This window comes from Heptranchias perlo, chromosome 8 (assembly GCF_035084215.1).
Source record: "Heptranchias perlo isolate sHepPer1 chromosome 8, sHepPer1.hap1, whole genome shotgun sequence".
NCBI lineage: Eukaryota > Metazoa > Chordata > Chondrichthyes > Hexanchiformes > Hexanchidae > Heptranchias > Heptranchias perlo.
In genome coordinates this window covers 13,027,322-13,045,965 of record NC_090332.1, presented here as the reverse complement: position 1 = coordinate 13,045,965, position 18,644 = coordinate 13,027,322, and the positions used below count along the sequence as shown (strand labels likewise).

The window sequence follows — 18,644 nt, the reverse complement described above, 5'->3', positions numbered from 1 at the left end:
TGGGCTGGGCCCAGACCTCTCCCGTTGTAGCTCCGGTGCAAATCAGGCGGGTGGAGGGAGAGGATGCGAGCCAAGCAATATCAGTTCTTCGGCGTCCTGAGTAGGAACACCTCGCTGTAGCATGGCCCCGGCAGAGAACACGTGACATGCACCCGACTCTGGCACACTTCAGCTGAAGTGACGGCGATGGAAAGCCTTCAGGCTTCAGTTTGTGCCGTCCTTGTTTTGAGCAGGGTTCTCGACCGCTTGGAAGGACCACATGCCAACTGATCTTTCTCTGGCCAGCAGTAGTTCCCGAACTCAACGTGAAGGTGACACAAATGTCAAGTTACAGCTGGAAAGAGGAAGGACTTTTGGCATGTTGGCATAGAAATGTGTTTTCATATGTCATGTTCAGTGTATGGTCATTTAATTTTAAACATTAAAAAAAAGGAAGTGACAGTACAGCAAAGGATTTCATGGCAATAAAAGCAGCATTTAGAAAACCCGCGGGGCAATGTGAAGGCATTTATTGAGGGATCTAGAATACAGGGAATGCTTGAGGCTACATTTCTATCAAAGCACAACACATTCAGTAGTGAACGTAATGTTGAACTGTTCATTTTACTTGTTTGTAATGAACAAGTTAACGCCTGGGGTTAAAGTATTGCATTGGAATTGATGAGGGGGGTGAATTTCCTCAAAGCTTCTCCCGTTCCGCCAGCGTAATTGCGGCGGTAAACCTTGTTTACACACGTAACCGTGGTTTCTGCTGAAGTTACGTCGGCAGAGCAGGAGATGCCCCAAGGAAATTCATTCCCCCCCCTCCCCTCAGAAAGCATTAACAGGTGCACTAAAAATATCACCCAGAGGGAATTAAAGGTGACTGGAGTCCTATTTGTAAATAGTAGAAAGAGGCAAAGACGTCTTCTTCACACAAACGGTGGTGGAAATCTGGAAATCTCTCCCCCCGAAAAGCTGTTGAGGCTGGGGGTCAATTGAAAATTTCAAAACTGAGATTGATAGATTTTCGTTGGATAAGGGTATCGAGGGATATGGAACCAAGGCGGGTAGATGGAGTTGAGGTACAGATCAGCCATGATTAAACTGAGTGGCAGAACAGGCTCGAGATGGTGAATGGCCTATTCCTGTTCCTATGTTCCTAGTGGTGTTTTGCCTTTATTGTTTCCACTGACACAAACTATTTGTGGCAAAATAAAAAAAAAAATCTAGCCTCACGCGCCTCCTCTGGCAAACAATGGGAGCACAGGCAGGCAGGAAAACTGACCCTCGTCAAGTGGGATTCACGTGACACCTATAATTCCACTCAATCACCGCAACAGGAAAGAATTAATTCAAGCCTTTGGCACTGCGGCTTAGCTAGTACATAAATTTGTCTTATTTTTTTTAAGCATGTAATAAGTCAAAACAAAAATACTGTGTGTCATGCTAAAAATAAATCTGTCGTGTTATGAAAACTATTGCAGCTCTGTGCAAGTTGGCAGGCTTCAGTCAGGATGCTACAGGACAAAGCCCCCACCCCCCCCCCCCCCATAGCGAATGCGTAACATCAGCTCCTGTACACAGATGGCCTCTGTTTGCCAATCAGTCTACAATGAAACTATCTCTAGTAACTGAACTAAGTAGCTGAAACATATGGTGCTAACTTGAGGAGGCATTGGTCAGATCTGAAGGTTTTTTGGTGCTACTTTTTGTTTTTGCTACAGTAACAAACAAATCACAAGTCTTCATTTTCTGAGGCTTTTTGAATCAGTTCACCCATGAAAATCCCAACTATAGCGGTTTTGAAGAACTATTTCTTGATTTTTAAAAAAAATGCTCAGTCAGAATTGAAAATACATAAATGTGTACGTTGGGGAAATTTAAAATGATACTAAGCTTTATTTTGTGTTGTTCAAAACAGCTGCCTTCAAGCAAATCTGCCCTGGTGGAATGGGGTACCATGTTAGTCAAACTTTCAAGAAGGTGACTGTCAAGCCTGGGCCAGATGTTAAAGTCCATATGCTTCCTGACTCCACTATAACTCACCCCGAGATTAAACACTCTGAGCCTCTACCTACTCCAGCACAAATACCACCAGAGCAACCGCCCAAAGAGGCTTTCTCCGCCATACAAACTCCACAGCCTGAGGTGTTAATACCGGAAGGTAAGGAGGTGCTCAGTTTATTAGCAAACGATGGATACCAAGGATTAAAGATAAAGCTGCCTCTCTGGGTGTAACACAATTACTGTGTGTGCCATCAGCAAACAGTGATTGCGATCCCACTTTTCATTGAGATGTATGAGAAACGGAGATCATTCACAATTATATTTGTGATTTGGCGTTACTGTCTGGACCTCAGGAAGCCTGTACACCAGTGATCTGATTGCGGTCCTTTCCAGCCAGTGGGCAGAGTTGGAAATACCCGAAGTATCATTCAGCTGTGGCTGCATTTCAGTGGGTGACATAACTTTAAAGTCTGCAGCAGCAATTCTGTATCACAATCTTAAGAAAAATATTGATTTAAAATGATAATTATGCAAGAAATACTATGGTCAAAGAAATATTCTATTATTATCCATCTTTTGGATGTGACGTTAAACCGAGGTCCTGTCTGCTCTCTCGGGTGGATGTAAAAGATTCCATGGCACTATTTGAAAAAGAGCAAGGGATTTTTTTCCAGTGTCCTGGGCAATATTTATTCCATAACTAACACCATCAAAATCAGATTATTTGGTCGTTTATCTCATTCCTGTTTATTGGACCTTGCTGTGCCTAAATGGGCTGCCGCATTTCCCTATTTTACACTACACTTCAAAACTACTTTATTGGCTGTGAAGTGCTTTGGGATATCCTGAAGTCGTGAAAAGTGTTATATAAATGCAACTTTCTTCGCTCATTCATTATGTGTATTTCTCGACTTCTGCTTTTGTATTGTTTGATGCAGACAATACATTTCATAGATGAGCGATGAAAGAACAATGTTATTTAAAAGTTGCAACGATAGGTCCTTCAGTGATAGGACCTCTAGCGCAATGGGCAGACTTCAGGGTGAATAATACCGGGGTAAAGATTTCGACCATCAAGACAAGTGGTGTTACTGCAGAAAACTGCACAAGTGATGAAAGAATTCACTCAGGGATTTCTGTCAACTTTCAGTGCCTTCCAGCAGATCTAGCTTCCGAGCATCTTACCTGCTGCCTTATCTGTTGCAGGAGGGAAGTTATTGGTCTGGCATTTGCCAGTCAACTAAATTAGCTCCAGTAAGTTAGCCCAATTTTTTTAATCTTGTTTATTTCCTTCCAAGTAGAACGGGCTCTTCATTGTAGCACTGCTGGGTGGTAGCATATTTCTATAGCCTGTGTCTTGTCAGAGTCCGCCTTCTAAACTTTTTTCCTGTTTGGCCCTGGTAAACTTGTTCTGTCTTTTCCATGGTTTTCAGACAGTTCTTTTACTGAGGAACAGCCATTGCTGCCACAATAATACATGCTAGGTTCTTTACGAATGGACTCAGAGAAGGATATCTCCAGAAAATGACGTTAATTGTATGTTTTCCAGGAGCTTTCTACCATCTGGCATGGTCATGGTCATGAAATTCTGCAACCACTACCCCCTCAATCCAGATTATAGCACTTCCTTTATTCTTAGAGTGACTCATGAATCCACTGCACAGATAGTCCTGTCCGTAGTTGCACAATGAAGTGGCCCAACACACCATCTCCAACATTGGCCTCTCTACTGCCATCCTCTGTCCATTCTTTAACCTGCTTCTGCTTTATTCCCCTCCATCAGAATTGAACACCCAAGAGGAAATTGAAATAAAGTGCAACAAATTTAATTCCCTACAAGTAATCAATGCATGTGTCATTAACGCTTCCGACCACAAATCTGCTCCATCACCAAGACCGCCTACTTCCACCTCCGTAACATTGCATGCCTCCGCCCCTGCCTCAGCTGCTGCTGAAACCCTCATCCATGCCTTTGTTACCTCTGGACTTGACTATTCCAATGCTCTGCTGGCAGGCCTCACATCTTCCACCCTCCTAAACTTGAGCTCATCCAAAACTCTGCTGCCCGTATCCTAACTTGCACCAAGTCCTGTTCACCCATCACCCCTGTGCTCGCTGACCTACATTGACTCCCAGCCTGGCAACGACTTGATTTAAAAATTCTCAGCCTTGTTTTCAAATACCTCCATGGCCTCGCCCTTCCCTATAAATGTGACCTCCTCCAGCCCTACAACACTCTGAGATCTCTGCGCTGCTCTAATTCTGGCCTCTGGAGCATCCCCGATTTTAATGCTTCCACCATTGGCGGCCGTGCCTTCAGCTGCCTAGGCCCTAAGCTCTGGAATTCCCTCCCTAAACCTCTCCGCCTCTCTACCTCTCTTTCCTCCTTTAAGACGCTCTTTAAAACCTACCTCTTTGACCAAGCTTTTGGTTACCTGTCCTAATATCTCCTTATATAGCTCGGTGACAAATTTTGTTTGATAATCGCTCATGTGAAGTGCCATGGGACGTTTTACTATGTTTAAGTTGCTATATAAATGCAGGTTGTTGTTGTTTGTTGTTCCCCCTTCTGTGACAGTGTAAGATGTGGGTCTTCTAGAATCTTATCTTGGTGCTCGTTCTAAGTGCTTTGCCAGTGGGAGGAGTAAATAGGGTTGTCAGCTGTTGGGTTCAGTGTTAATTTCTTGGGCCTGAGGTGGCCCTGTATATCCTTGTGCAGGGTTGTGAGGTGGATGCCATGCTTGATGCTGCAATGGCTGCCTGGTCCTGCTTTCTTTCAGGCACATCTTCTGCTGTTTGAAGGGTGGGGTGGATAAGTTGGATTTTGGGTTGTGTTGAGAGACAGCAGCAGCATCCATGCCTTCTCCAGACATGCACCCAATTGCTGTGCACTCATTCAGTGTGATTAGACCTCAGAGCCGCTGTGAGGTCCAATCCCAGTTTCCAGGAATCGCTCCAGCAAATTTTTGAATGCAACATCTGAAAATGGGCAGGTCTGTTCCTTCCATTTCTTTCCTTCATGACATTGGAGGAGTTCCAGCAATAAGTTTGGGCTTGGCCATGCCACAAGCTACTTCCCTTTAAATAACAGCAGCAACTCATTAAAAGCTTCTGCTGCATAAGAAATCCTGTCCCTACAATCAGTGAGCTCCCAGTACCACCTGTCCCTACAATCAGTGAGCTCCCAGTACCACCTGTCATTACAATCAGTGAGCTCCCAGTACCACCTGTCATTACAATCAGTGAGCTCCCAGTACCACCTGTCCCTACAATCAGTGAGCTCCCAGTACCACCTGTCATTACAATCAGTGAGCTCCCAGTACCACCTGTCATTACAATCAGTGAGCTCCCAGTACCACCTGTCATTACAATCAGTGAGCTCCCAGTACCACCTGTCATTACAATCAGTGAGCTCCCAGTACCACCTGCCATTACAATCAGTGAGCTCCCAGTACCACCTGTTCCTACAATCAGTGAGTTCCCAGTACCACCTGTTCCTACAATCAGTGAGTTCCCTGTACCACCTGTCCCTACAATCAGTGAGCTCCCAGTACCACCTGCGTTACAATCAGTGAGTTCCCTGTACCACCTGCCGTTACATTCAGTGAGTTCCCTGTACCACCTGTCCCTACTATCAGTGAGCTCCCTGTACCACCTGTCCCTACAGTCAGTGAGCTCCCTGTACCACCTGTCCCTACAGTCAGTGAGCTCCCTGTATCACCTGCGTTACAATCAGTGAGCTCCCAGTACCACCTGTCCCTACAATCAGTGAGCTCCCAGTACCACCTGTGCCTACAATCCGTGAGCTCCGAGTACCACCTGTCATTACAATCAGTAAGCTCCCAGTACCAGGCCAATCTAGACTGGAAAATGGGCCCTGATATATTGCCCCTTCATTCCTTTGCTGGATTTCTTTAATAATATTGTTTTATTTTTGAGTTATTCCAGCATGACTCTTACCCAGATAAAACAAAATAATTATGACAAAGAACGTAATCGTGGGCTTGCCCCTAGTAACCTGCTGTAAAACCCTTACGTTTTGGCATGCTTCCTTGTGTCTGTGACCAGTGTTTTAGGAATGCTGTTTTCCAAAAATGTGTGTAAGGAGACTCTAATGTCTGCACAGATCCCAATACATGGGCTAAGTACTGGTGCAAAGCAGACCTGAGCGTGGAAACTATGCCTTGCGATATTATCGTATGACTGCTCAACACATTTGTGTCAAATGTTGCTATCTGCTGTTTTAACAGAGGCCATTTACTTTCAATAAGTCAATGCCTACATTAAAATGGCAGAGGAATTTGCACTGGTTATTCATACTGTGCCATTGCATTGCATAATTAGCAGTTTATAATCACAAGAACGTAATTTTAACGTGGGTTTTTATATAAACATCGTGGCAGTTCAATGGGGTTAGGCTCAAAGATACCATCATTTCTGTGAGCTTTCCCTGTAGCAGTCCATTAGCAAGATTTTAGTTATACTTTGACTGGAACACTCCCCGCATGGGGATGCCCACGCACAAAGCTGCATCCTGTCACTTATTGACGTGCCAACATGCTTTGTAACCTCCTGCCATTGCTGAGTCACTGATAGCATCAACCTACCTTTGTAACTTCCTCAAGCCCACGTCACACCTTGCATCCTCCACTCTTATAAGTCTGCATTTCTGTGCATTTCACCACCAGCTCCCCAACCCCCCCCCCAGTCCAACCCACTCTGCTGAAGTGTTGGGGACAGAGCCTTCAACAATCCGAGCCCTATGCTCTGCTACACACTGCCCATCTGCAAGTCTTCTCAAAATCTACCTCTTTGGCTTTAGCTTCGGCCAGCTCTCCTAACCTCCTCCTCCCAATTCCTTCTTGATGTCCCTTACACACCTTCCCCTTAGTGAGATGCTTGGGAATGTTTCATTACATTAAAGGTGCTATATAAGTACAAGTTTTTTCAGTTTCATTTGATGATAGATGAACATCTGCTTTGAATGCAAAAGCTATAATACTGGCTTCAATAATCCCAAAAGGACAAAATTCAAAGTCTGGAATATATTGTAAGGGCTGCTGCCTTATTTTTTTTTAATGGAACCAAAAATCCCATATAAATATTATAAAATAATGAAAGTTTTGTGTTTTAGGCAGCCCCTCAATCATATGGCCTCATTAAAGAAGAGGTTTTCCCCAAGTCGTGTCAAGGCAAACAGACCTGGGTCCCTTTTGCCAAGCACTCCACGGAGCTGACTACTGGAAATATTGAATGTTCGAAAGGTCCACGCTGTAGGAGGCTGCACGGCATCTCGTGGTTTACAGCTTTCCACGTGTTTCCATCAATCAGCTGCAAATTTAGACGCTGCATAATATTTACCTTCTTGTCCAGGTTCCAGTTTGGAAAATGCTGCTGCCTTTTTGGCACAATACCTTCTTACTAAAGCCACAACAAGTAATAGACTGTTCAAAAAAAAAAGTACAATAAAATCTTAATTGAAGATAAGAATACTAATAGGGTAAAATCTTTTAAGATGTTAGTTGATCCAATCAGCAGTTGTTAGGATGACAATTTAGGCTTTGGCCGGAAAAGCAAGTCTTCTACAGGGCAGCAGGCCAAAGGGGTTCAGTTGTTAACAATATATTAATGCCTGAAATGGCTTTTGTTTTTATTTATCACTTGATATTGAAGCTCCTCCTCAATATGAAAAAATTATCAAATTCGATCTGCATTGCTATTTATCTTGTTGCTAATTTGGTTCCGTCCCTCCTCCCCCCAACCCCCGAAGTTGGTGGCCCCTGCTGGTGAATGGTTAGGTGGGCAGCAACTGCCCTCTAGTATCTTGCCCTACCAGCCATTCTCCATCTGTGCATCCAGACAGTGAGCGTTGATGGAGGGTGTGTAATCAACAACTTGAAGTTAGTAGACCACCCGCCTCCCTGCTTCCCCCCTCTACCGTGTGTCCCCGGAATCAAGTGCAGGTGCCAGAGATTACCCATCGTCCTGCTTCCTTTCCTAATGACAACAGAGTGATGCCCTGAATCCTTCCCTGCCACCGCTGAGAGACTGCTACATTAACTTGTACGTAGAGGCGCACACCACATATGCCCTCTCTCATACTGGCCAATGGGCTGTTCAACAATGGGGGTGGTTTACCATCACAGGCGTGTTCAACCCTGTCTTCACCCAATGTCCACACATGCACACTTCATTGGAGATCAAACCTGGGGCCTTGCTGTTCTTTGCGACGTAGCATCAGATCAGTTGGTGCATTGTCCCTTTGGGCCACCCTATTTGTTGCTATTTATGAAATGCAAAAGGAGAAAAATGAACAAACTGTTTTTGTTTCATAATTAATTTCATGATACACAAATGAGTAAAGTGTGTGGGTAATGGCACAAGCTACATTTGCATCATTCACATTGCATACCTCTGATCGGGGTACGTGAAATTCAGCAAGTGTTACTGATAGCATTTTGGCTTTGGTCTTACAGTTGAGTGCATCCTAATCTACTGATTATTCTCGCTACCTCAGCTCCCTAATATGAATGGGTGGTGGTAGTAACTGCCAGGCAAGTTGTTGGAGCCACTCAGCAGGCACAAATTTGTAAAAGGCAAGTCATGCCTGACAAATTTATTACATTTCTTTGCGTAAATAACAAAGTGTATTGATACAGGGAAAAAGGACTTGCATTTATATAGCGCTTTTCAAGACCTCAGGACATCCCAAAGTGTTTTACAGCCAATTAAGTACTTTTTGAAGTTTGGTCACTGTTGTAATGTAGGAAAAACGGCAGCCAATTTGCGCACAGTGAGGTTCCACAAACAGCAATGTGATAATGACCAGATTACCTGTTTTAGTGACATTGGTTGAGGGATAAATATTGGCCAGGACATTGGGGAGAACTCTCCTGCCCTTCTTCGAAATAGTGCAATGGGATCTTTTACATCCACACAAATGCCATGGATGTTGCATTTATGAATTTTCAAAAGGCGATTGATAGAATGTTGCACAGGGACTTATTAATAGATTAAGGTGGAGTGAAGGAAATGTGGCAGCCTGGCTAGGAATTTGGCTAAAGGATAGAAAAAAAGAGAGGAGTGGTTCATGGATGCTTTTCAGACTGGAGGCATTTAAACTGTGGTGTCCTCCAGGGGTCAGTATTGGGACTGTTGCTCTTAATATGTATAAATAATCTGGGTTTAACGGGCACAATATCAACATTTGCAGAGGACACAAGAATAGGGAGCGTGGTTAATTATGAAGAAGACTGTCAGTGACTTCAGACGAACATAGGCAGGTTAATAAAATGAGCAGAAAGATGTCAGATCAAATTGAATGCAGAGAAATGTTAGCTGATACATTTTGCAAGTAACAATAAGGAGAGGAAGTATATATAAGACGGTAAAAGTTTAAAAGCAGAGAGGCTTAAGGATTCAAATACACGATTTTCTAAAAGTGAGATATAAGGCTGTAAAATAGTGTTTAGGGTTCTAACTGATAAAAAGGGGGTATACAGTACAAACGCAAAGAGATGATACTAAACCCACACAAATTATTGGTTCGGTTGTAATTAGAATTTTGTGCCCAGTTTTGTGGGCCTTATTTTAGAAAGGATCTCACAGCCATGGAGAGGGTACAGAAGAGATTTATTGAGACAGTATCAGGGATAAGAGGCTTTAGTTATGAGGACAGACTAGAGAAATCAGGTCTCTTTTAACCAGAACAGAAATGATCACGAAGAGATCTGATAGAGGTGTTCAAAATTATGAGGGTTTTAATAATATAAATCGGGAAAATCTATTTCCACTAGTAAATGAGGTGATAACTAGAACCATAGAACCATAGAAAAGATACAGCACAGAAGGGGGCCATTCGGCCCATCGTGTCCGCGCCGGCTCGAAGAACAACCAGGTGCCCATTCTAACCTAGCTGGAGAGCATAAGTTCAAAATCATCAACAAAAGAACAATGGGAGTGGTGAGGAGAATTAAAAAAATTTTTTTTACAGAGAATTGTTAGAATGTGGATTGCCCTGTCAGAAACGGAATCCATAATCGCTTGAAAAAGGGAAGTCGATAAATATTTGAATAAAAGAAGACACAGGGTATGAGGAAAGGACAGGGGAATGGGATTAAATTGATTACCCTTTCAGAGAGCCGGCACGGAAGCAATGGGCCAAAAGGCCACCTCCTGTACTGTAAAATGATGTGATTCTCAGTCTAATAAACATTTATTTTGAAAGCCAGTTTTATTGATGACCTTTCAGAATTAAAAATAAATAAACACAGAACGCATTACTGCCAACAGGGATCAGTACATGTACTTTGTTCATCCATTATTTCTCTCCTGAAGATGGAAAATATATGCGGGGATACAGTTAGGGCCAGACTGCTTTTACTTCTGTCATGTGACCAGTCATGCATCAGTACGGGGGTGATTTTAAACCCCAAGAATAGGTGGGTTGGGGGCGGGTGGGAGTTGAAAATAGTTGTTTTTTTGGGTCGCAACCGCAAAATTTCCGGACTTTGCATTCCCAGTGGGAAGCCTGTACTTTTACTCGTCGACGTTAAACCCGGAAATAAAGCCGGGTGGTGGTCGCGACACAGAAAACAACTCTTTTCAACTCCCACCCACCCCCAACCCACCCAGTCTTGGGGTTTAAAGTCACCCCCTACATGTCTGTGGGATATTTTATCTTGGGGGGTCCTCACAACCAATCCTTTTATTCTATTTTGATCAATCCAAATGAACTCAACTTTTTGCTGAATTTTCTAGGAAGCTTTTCCTAAATCTCCCATTTGGTTCCAGTTATCATTTTGAATTTTCTGTAACTTTGCAACAGAAATACTGCATTTACTTACATGTGTTAATGCAAAAAATCTGTACTAATTTCCAGTACTAACATCTTTTTTTAATGTTCTTTTTATTTCAGTGGTCACCACGATGCCTGAACAGGTGAGTTACAAATCTGTGTTCTTAAAACTATAATAAAATGTTTGGAATTATAGATCGCTCAATATAAAATGTTTCAGTTCAGTAACTGAGTCACGAATGCTGACTATGTAGTAGAGGAGTGGAGATGTGTCTGGCGTAATCTAGAGGTAGGGTGCCACAAATGGCTTGATGCACCCAGCCTTCAGTTCTGCTTGGCTTTCATGAATCTGCTGCATCTAACCTGCACTTAGACTGCTGACAATGCACCATGATATCCATTTGCCAGGAAGTGCTGATGCTGTGCCCCTAACTCTCCAGCCTCCTGAATCCTGATGCTGTGCCCCTAACTCACCAGCCTCCTGAATCCTGATACTGTGCCCCTAACTCACCAGCCTCCTGAATTCTGATGCTGTGCCACTAACTCACCAGCCTCCTGAATCCTGATGCTGTGCCACTAACTCACCAGCCTCCTGAATCCTGATGCTGTGCCCCTAACTCTCCAGCCTCCTGAATCCTGATACTGTGCCCCTAACTCTCCAGCCTCCTGAATCCTGATGCTGAACCCCTAACTCACCAGCCTCCTGAATCCTGATGCTGAACCCCTTACTCTCCAGCCTCCTGAATCCTGATGCTGAACCCCTTACTCTCCAGCCTCCTGAATCCTGATGCTGTGCCACTAACTCACCAGCCTCCTGAATCCTGATGCTGTGCCCCTAACTCTCCAGCCTCCTGAATCCTGATACTGTGCCCCTAACTCTCCAGCCTCCTGAATCCTGATGCTGAACCCCTAACTCACCAGCCTCCTGAATCCTGATGCTGAACCCCTTACTCTCCAGCCTCCTGAATCCTGATGCTGAACCCCTAACTCACCAGCCTCCTGAATCCTGATACTGTGCCCCTAACTCTCCAGCCTCCTGAATCCTGATACTGTGCCCCTAACTCTCCAGCCTCCTGAATCCTGATACTGTGCCCCTAACTCTCCAGCCTCCTGAATCCTGATACTGTGCCCCTAACTCTCCAGCCTCCTGAATCCTGATACTGTGCCCCTAACTCTCCAGCCTCCTGAATCCTGATGCTGAACCCCTAACTCACCAGCCTCCTGAATCCTGATGCTGAACCCCTTACTCTCCAGCCTCCTGAATCCTGATGCTGAACCCCTTACTCTCCAGCCTCCTGAATCCTGATGCTGTGCCCCTAACTCTCCAGCCTCCTGAATCCTGATGCTGAACCCCTAACTCACCAGCCTCCTGAATCCTGATGCTGAACCCCTAACTCACCAGCCTCCTGAATCCTGATACTGTGCCCCTAACTCTCCAGCCTCCTGAATCCTGATACTGTGCCCCTAACTCTCCAGCCTCCTGAATCCTGATACTGTGCCCCTAACTCTCCAGCCTCCTGAATCCTGATACTGTGCCCCTAACTCACCAGCCTCCTGAATCCTGATGCTGTGCCCCTAACTCTCCAGCCTCCTGAATCCTGATACTGTGCCCCTAACTCACCAGCCTCCTGAATCCTGATACTGTGCCCGTAACGTGCCCAGGGTCCTGAATCCTGATACTGTGCCCCTAACTCTCCAGCTTCCTGAATCCTGATTCAGCTGCCTTTCTTCACCCACTGTTGCAGAGCCAAACCAGAGAGATGTAAAATAGAAGATTAAGAAAGGGAAAATCAAAAAAGGAAGTAAGAAGATGTGAGAAAAGCAAAAATAGAGAGAGAGGAGAGAGGCAGAAATGAGGAGAGAGACATGAGTGAATGAGGGGCGAGAGACAGATAGAAGTGAAGGAGGGGATAGGGAGACTGGTGAAGGAGGGAGGGAGACAGGTGAAGGAGGAGAAAGACAGCAACAGTGAAGGATACGAGAGAGACAGATGTGAAAGAGGAGGAGAGAGACAGAAATGAAGGAGGGGAGAGAGACAGAAGTGAGGAAAGGGAAAGCTAGAGACAGAAATGGAGAGGAGATAGAAATGAAGGAAGGAAAGTATGGCAAAAATGAAAAAGGGAAAAGAGACAAATGGAGAAGTGGAGAGAGCAAGACAGCTGTGAAGGAGGGGAGAGAGAGAAAAATGAAGGAGGAAAGAGACAAAAGTAAGATTTAGGAGAGGCAGAAGTGAAGTAGGGGACACATACATAGGAACATAGGAACAGGAGTAGGCCATTCAGCCCCTCGTGCCTGCTCCGCCATTTGATAAGATCATGGCTGATCTGTGATCTAACTCCATATACCTGCCTTTGGCCCATATCCCTTAATACCTTTGGTTGCCAAAAAGCTATCTATCTCAGATTTAAATTTAGCAATTGAGCTAGTATCAATTGCTGTTTGCGGAAGAGAGTTCCAAACTTCTACCACCCTTTGTGTGTAGAAATGTTTTCTAATCTCACTCCTGAAAGGTCTGGCTCTAATTTTTAGACTGTGCCCCCAACTCCTAAAATCCCCAACCAGCGGAAATAGTTTCTCTCTATCCACCCTATCTGTTACCCTTAATATCTTATAAACTTTGATCAGATCACCCCTTAACCTTCGAAACTCTAGAGAATACAACCCCGATTTGTGTAATCTCTCCTCGTAACTTAACCCTTGAAGTCCAGGTATCATTCTAGTAAACCTACGCTGCACTCTCTCCAAGGCCAATATGACCTCCTGAAGGTGTGGTGCGCAGAACTGCTAACAGTACTCCAGGTGCGGTCTAACCAGGGTTTTGTATAGCTGCAGCATAACTTCTGCCCCCTTGTGCTCTAGTCCTCTAGATATAAAGGCCAGCATTCCATTAGCCTTCTTGATTATTTTCTGCACCTGTTCATGACACTTCAATGATCTATGTACCTGAACCCCTAAGTCCCTTTGGACATCCACTGTTTTTAACTTTTTACCATTTAGAAAGTACCCTATTCAATCCTTTTTTGATACAAACAAAAGGGCAGAGAGCGAGAGATGGACATAAGTGAATAGGAGGAGAGAGAGAAAGAGAGCAGGACAGAAGTGAAGGAGTTGTAAATGCCATGGTCTGGGGATTCCAAAAAATAAAAAACAGAAAGTAGCATTTAATCATGGTTCTGCCTGACTTAAAAGTGGTTTAATCAGATATGGTTGTGTCAGGGATCCAGCCCATTACTACAAAAGGGTTGAGGTTCAGCACTAATGTTTCATCAATATTTACACAAAATATTTGTCTGCCCTTGAAATTAAAAAAAAGTCATCTTTTCATTAAATTTAGGAACTTGAAGACGACAAGCCAGTTGTGGATCGTGGTCAGCCCCAGCTATCTCCTAGTATTACGACTATACAGATAGACTCTGGCTTCCCTGGTATGTTCTCTTTATACCACAACCAACTATCACTATACATTTATTTTTTTCCCTCTCTGTGCAGCTGTAGCAACAGTGGATATAACCGTGGCTCTATTTTTGGTTTGTTACATGCACATAACTGTTTACTGTGCCTGTCGCTGTATTTCAGTTAGGCGTTGATCCACCTTTTGACCCCCACCAGTGCTTGCTTCAAAAATAATTTACAGTCCGACTTTTGAATTTGAAAGAGCTGCTAGTTAAAATAATTTCTAAATTAACAAGACAAGCGGGGCTTGAAAGTTACTACCAAGAGTTTCCTTTCTTCACTCTTCTCCAAATTCTCTTCTCCTACATCCAGTCTAAGGACTGGGGGGACGGCACAGTCCAGCCCAGGGACATTGTGAGTGCTATCAACACCTGTCCTTGGTCATCCTGCCGGTTGAACAGCATAGGAAGGGCTCTCGGTTTTGCTATCCCGGACAACCTGGAACGATTGGCTAGCCTGGCCCCTCAAAAAAGCCGCAGTACCAATGTCAGTTGAGACTGAGATTTGAACCTTCTGTCCAGTGTTGATCCAGCTGCCTTGCAGAAATTAAGCTAGGTTTAATTTTTTTTTGAAACATTTTGTTACGCTCTTTGTTTCCGACATTTATATGTTTGCTTCTTATTTTGTAACAGAAGTGGTGGAAAAAACCTCCCCACCCAACCCGGTTCACATTGCTCCTGAGGTGTCTACGTCCAGCTTGACCCATTTTATTGCGTCTACTCAAGTCGCAGGTACAGTAAACATGAGCGCCGGGAATTTCCTCGGGGCCTCTCCTGATCGACCGTCGTAACTTTCAGCGGGAAACTCCAGATAAACCGGGTTTCTGCTGAACTTCTACCGAAGTTATGTAGGCAGAAGCCCCAAGGAGATACCCAGTGGAGAGCTTTTGTGTTGGAAATTGAAACGGTTAAAAAAGGAATATATTCTTGGTGACTTCTTTTCTCAGCCCAAATTTAGACCATTTATCCTTATGTCCTGAACTAATAATTTATGCAAGCATTACAATTTTACCAGAGGGAAAAGTGATCTGATGATGCTGCGGGATTTATTAGAAGCAGAATATATTTTTAGGAACAGGAAATGGCCATTCAGCCTAGGATGCTGTCCCTTTTGAGCTAAAACTTCCGTATCCCTCAAATCCTCTCACCATAGTTCTCAGATCCTTCTTTCTTAGAAACAAATCCAATTCTTTCCTGAATCCATTTATACTGCTTCAGCAGCCGTACCTGGTAACTTATTCAACAAATCTATTATCCTTTGGATGAAAAAGTTCAATCTGACTTCCCTCCTTAGTCCTAACTTCCTAATATTTAACTCGTGTTTTCAGTATTTGAACCCTTCACCAAAATGAACGATGCGCTGGATTGTATGAATCGCAAGATAAGATTCCATCTTTGCTAATTTTTGAATGAAATCATATTGCTTGTTACTTAAAGCTGGTCATTTTGCATAGGGTACAAGTCAATTGCTGTGTTTTTCAGGAAACCTCTCACCAATCCATTGTTAAAATTACTTTGGTGTGCATGTGTTACTTGCAAACCCCGTAGGCATATCATAAGCTCTGTTGTTATTTGTTCACAACACATCTCCCTCCCCCCACCCCCCACAATATTTGGACGCACTAAGAAATTGATTAATTCTTATGTGACTGGTAAATGATCAGCCTTAGGCAAACTCATGTCAAGCTATGAAGAGTGGCAACTTTTGTTTACAGACATCTCCTTCAATATGTTTGGCTCTAAAAATAGAGCAATTCTAATGGAATGGGGTACTTATTTATAGAATTGCTTATGGAAGTTAGCAAAAATTGTGACATAATGAGAAAATATAAAATGTATAGTCTCAATGTCAAGTGGCTTACAAAGAAACACTGGGACTGGAATTTATCATTTCGTCAGAAATAATTTGTCGTGATGGATATGATTTCTCACTCCTCTCCCAATTATTATAGTGAATGCAGGAATGATGTGAATTATGAATAATAAGGATCTGCAAGCACTAAAAAAGTTAACAAACCATTATTTTTAAAATCTTTTCTTAAATCTCACCTCGTGGGGTTTTAAAAATAGTCCAGTTTACTTTTGAAGCGAGTGGGGCATCCTAGTGTTACAGCTTCTATCATTGTCCTTCTGCAGCCAAACAGGTGAAGGATGTTTAAAGCAAACCCAACTCTATAATAGGAAACAGGATTACTAAAGTAATCAAATTAGTTCAGTGGATTTGGTTTCCTATTAAACATCCTCAGCAATGTATATTTAAAGATTAGATAGAATTTTACAAAGGTTCCTTCTGTATTTAGGTGTATTGCTGTGTTTGCAAATGACTCTTGTCTAGTAAAGTTAAAACTCGAGACAGCTGTGATGAGGACATTGTAGGATATAGCAAGAACAGGATTATTGTTGGACATTGCAGCTTGTGCCTAGTGAAATGTTCCACAGATCGCAGGAACAACTACCTCTCGATGTGAAGAGAGTGGAGTCTTTCTTAAGATAATCCTGTTTACTACATAAATTGTTGATCTTAAACAGGTGTGTCATCTTCAGAATTCGTCCTTTAGAAATCAAACTCTTGCAAAGAATTACTGCTAATCTTGACATCCTTCTGTTTATATCTCTCTTTCCATCAATTTTATGAACATATGCTCTTGTCTAAACAGTGCGTGCTTGGGGATCTGGCTGGTGCACCAGATTAGTGCACTATCCTTTCGTCACTGGGTTCTGGATTGTGGCTGGGAGGATGTCTTCTCTCTCTGCTGGCTGTAGCAGCCCTCTGCGGAATCAATTTGGGCAACCTTAAGCTAATTCAGAGTAGGTGTTTCGCACAACGTAAAACTATCCTGAATTTAGAGTTTGGCACTATTGTTCAGAGAGGATGACTGATGTGGGAAATGGAAATGTCACAGTGGTGCATTAGGGGTGCACTTTAAGGGTAAAGCTAGAGCATCTCATGGCAAAGTAGCAGGGGATTTACTTTGCACCTGGTTGTGCTGTATCGACCTGCCTGAGAGTTAATGTTGACGTGGTGGGGGGGGAGGAGTTGGGGGATAATTTTATGTTTCCGTGCTGCTGGCAGATAGACTTGCACGGTGGGGACCCAAATGGGAAGCTCAGGTGCATATTGCCAATGATTTTGTGACCATTTTGGTTGCAAGCACCTGGGCATTGCTTGCCCAAGTCTCTGACCTGCACTGTCGGCAGATGAAGCTCCCTGTTCGCAGCACTGACTTGTACATTTACCCTGGGCATCTGAGATGGGAAGCTTCTCCATTTAGAGTTTTAACATCCCTTGCTATAAAATATTTTTGAAAAGCATAAGCAAATAATTCAAGAAGGTCAAAAAGTGAAAATAGATTCCTTCCCTCTTCCCTATCCCTTTCCCCAGCATAAAGGCCTGAATAGTGCCTGCAGAAATGGATGGAGACTCCATCCATATAGAATTTACATTCTGGTATGGTACAGAGAGATACAGTGAGTTAGACACTGGCATCTCACCTCTGGTAGCTGTGTTCACAATCCTGCCCAAATTGATAAGATTGTTGAAAATAGAGATGAAGGGTTAAGTGGTATTAGGAGCATGCCTTAATTTTTTGGAGGAGTAGGCGGGGATTGGGGAGGAGGGTAGGGGATCAACTGGTGATGAGAGAGCAAAGTCCAGTGGAAAATATTCATATATTGACTCTGCATATATTGGGCCTGATGGCTGAATGGACTTTCTTACATTGTAAGGTCTCCTCTGCCTGCTGATTGTGAGTGTCTTGGGTGAAGTTAGTTTGGGCAATCCAGTTCCTAGTACCTGAGGGCTCACAGCGCAAAGCTGCCCCTAGTTTAGTTGTAATTGGCATTAAATTGGCAATCTCACTCAAGTTGACGAACACAAAATTCACAGAAACAAATGTTGGCAAGTGTTTTTACACTGTGGCAGAACTTCCAACACTTCAGCCCCCTTTTTTAACCCAACTCATCCGGTGGGAATGGGGCAGATTTGGTCCGGACGTCCATTTTACATCTTGCCCAATTTTACTTTTGATTGACTTCAATGGAGAGTAAAATCGGACGGGGTGTATAAAACGAGCGTACATCATTCCTTGTTTGGAGCCAGGTACAAAGGACCTGTGTGACGCCATTGAGTCAGTCACCGACTCCCCTACATGCAGCTTGAGCTTTTACTGCAGGGTGGCTTTCACCCCCAAGTAGGGCCCGCACCTCCTGCAGTAGGACCTTCAACTCTTGAGCACCAAAATCAGCAGTGCTGCCTACATTTCTCCATGTGCCATTGCAAAACAACTAGCCCACTTTTCTGTCAACATCAGAGCTTTCCCTTTAAGGGCGAGCTGCAGCTCTTTAAAGAGCCGCTGCCTCACCAGATTTTCCTTTTCCCCACCAAGAGTGCTACAGTCCAAGCCCTC

At 43.7% G+C, this 18,644-nt stretch overlaps 1 protein-coding gene across 6 annotated transcripts in view; it reads left to right on the top strand.

The window, feature by feature from the left end:
* Positions 1–18,644, top strand: part of ltbp1 (latent transforming growth factor beta binding protein 1) — a 304,945-nt gene that overhangs the window by 152,545 nt on the left and 133,756 nt on the right. For all 6 annotated transcript variants that reach the window (XM_067988679.1, XM_067988681.1, XM_067988683.1 and 3 more), the window contains 4 exons: positions 1,904–2,146; positions 10,907–10,929; positions 14,121–14,211; positions 14,872–14,970. In XM_067988679.1, coding sequence (XP_067844780.1) covers positions 1,904–2,146; positions 10,907–10,929; positions 14,121–14,211; positions 14,872–14,970 — 456 coding nt within the window. The remainder of the gene's footprint in view (positions 1–1,903; positions 2,147–10,906; positions 10,930–14,120; positions 14,212–14,871; positions 14,971–18,644) is intronic.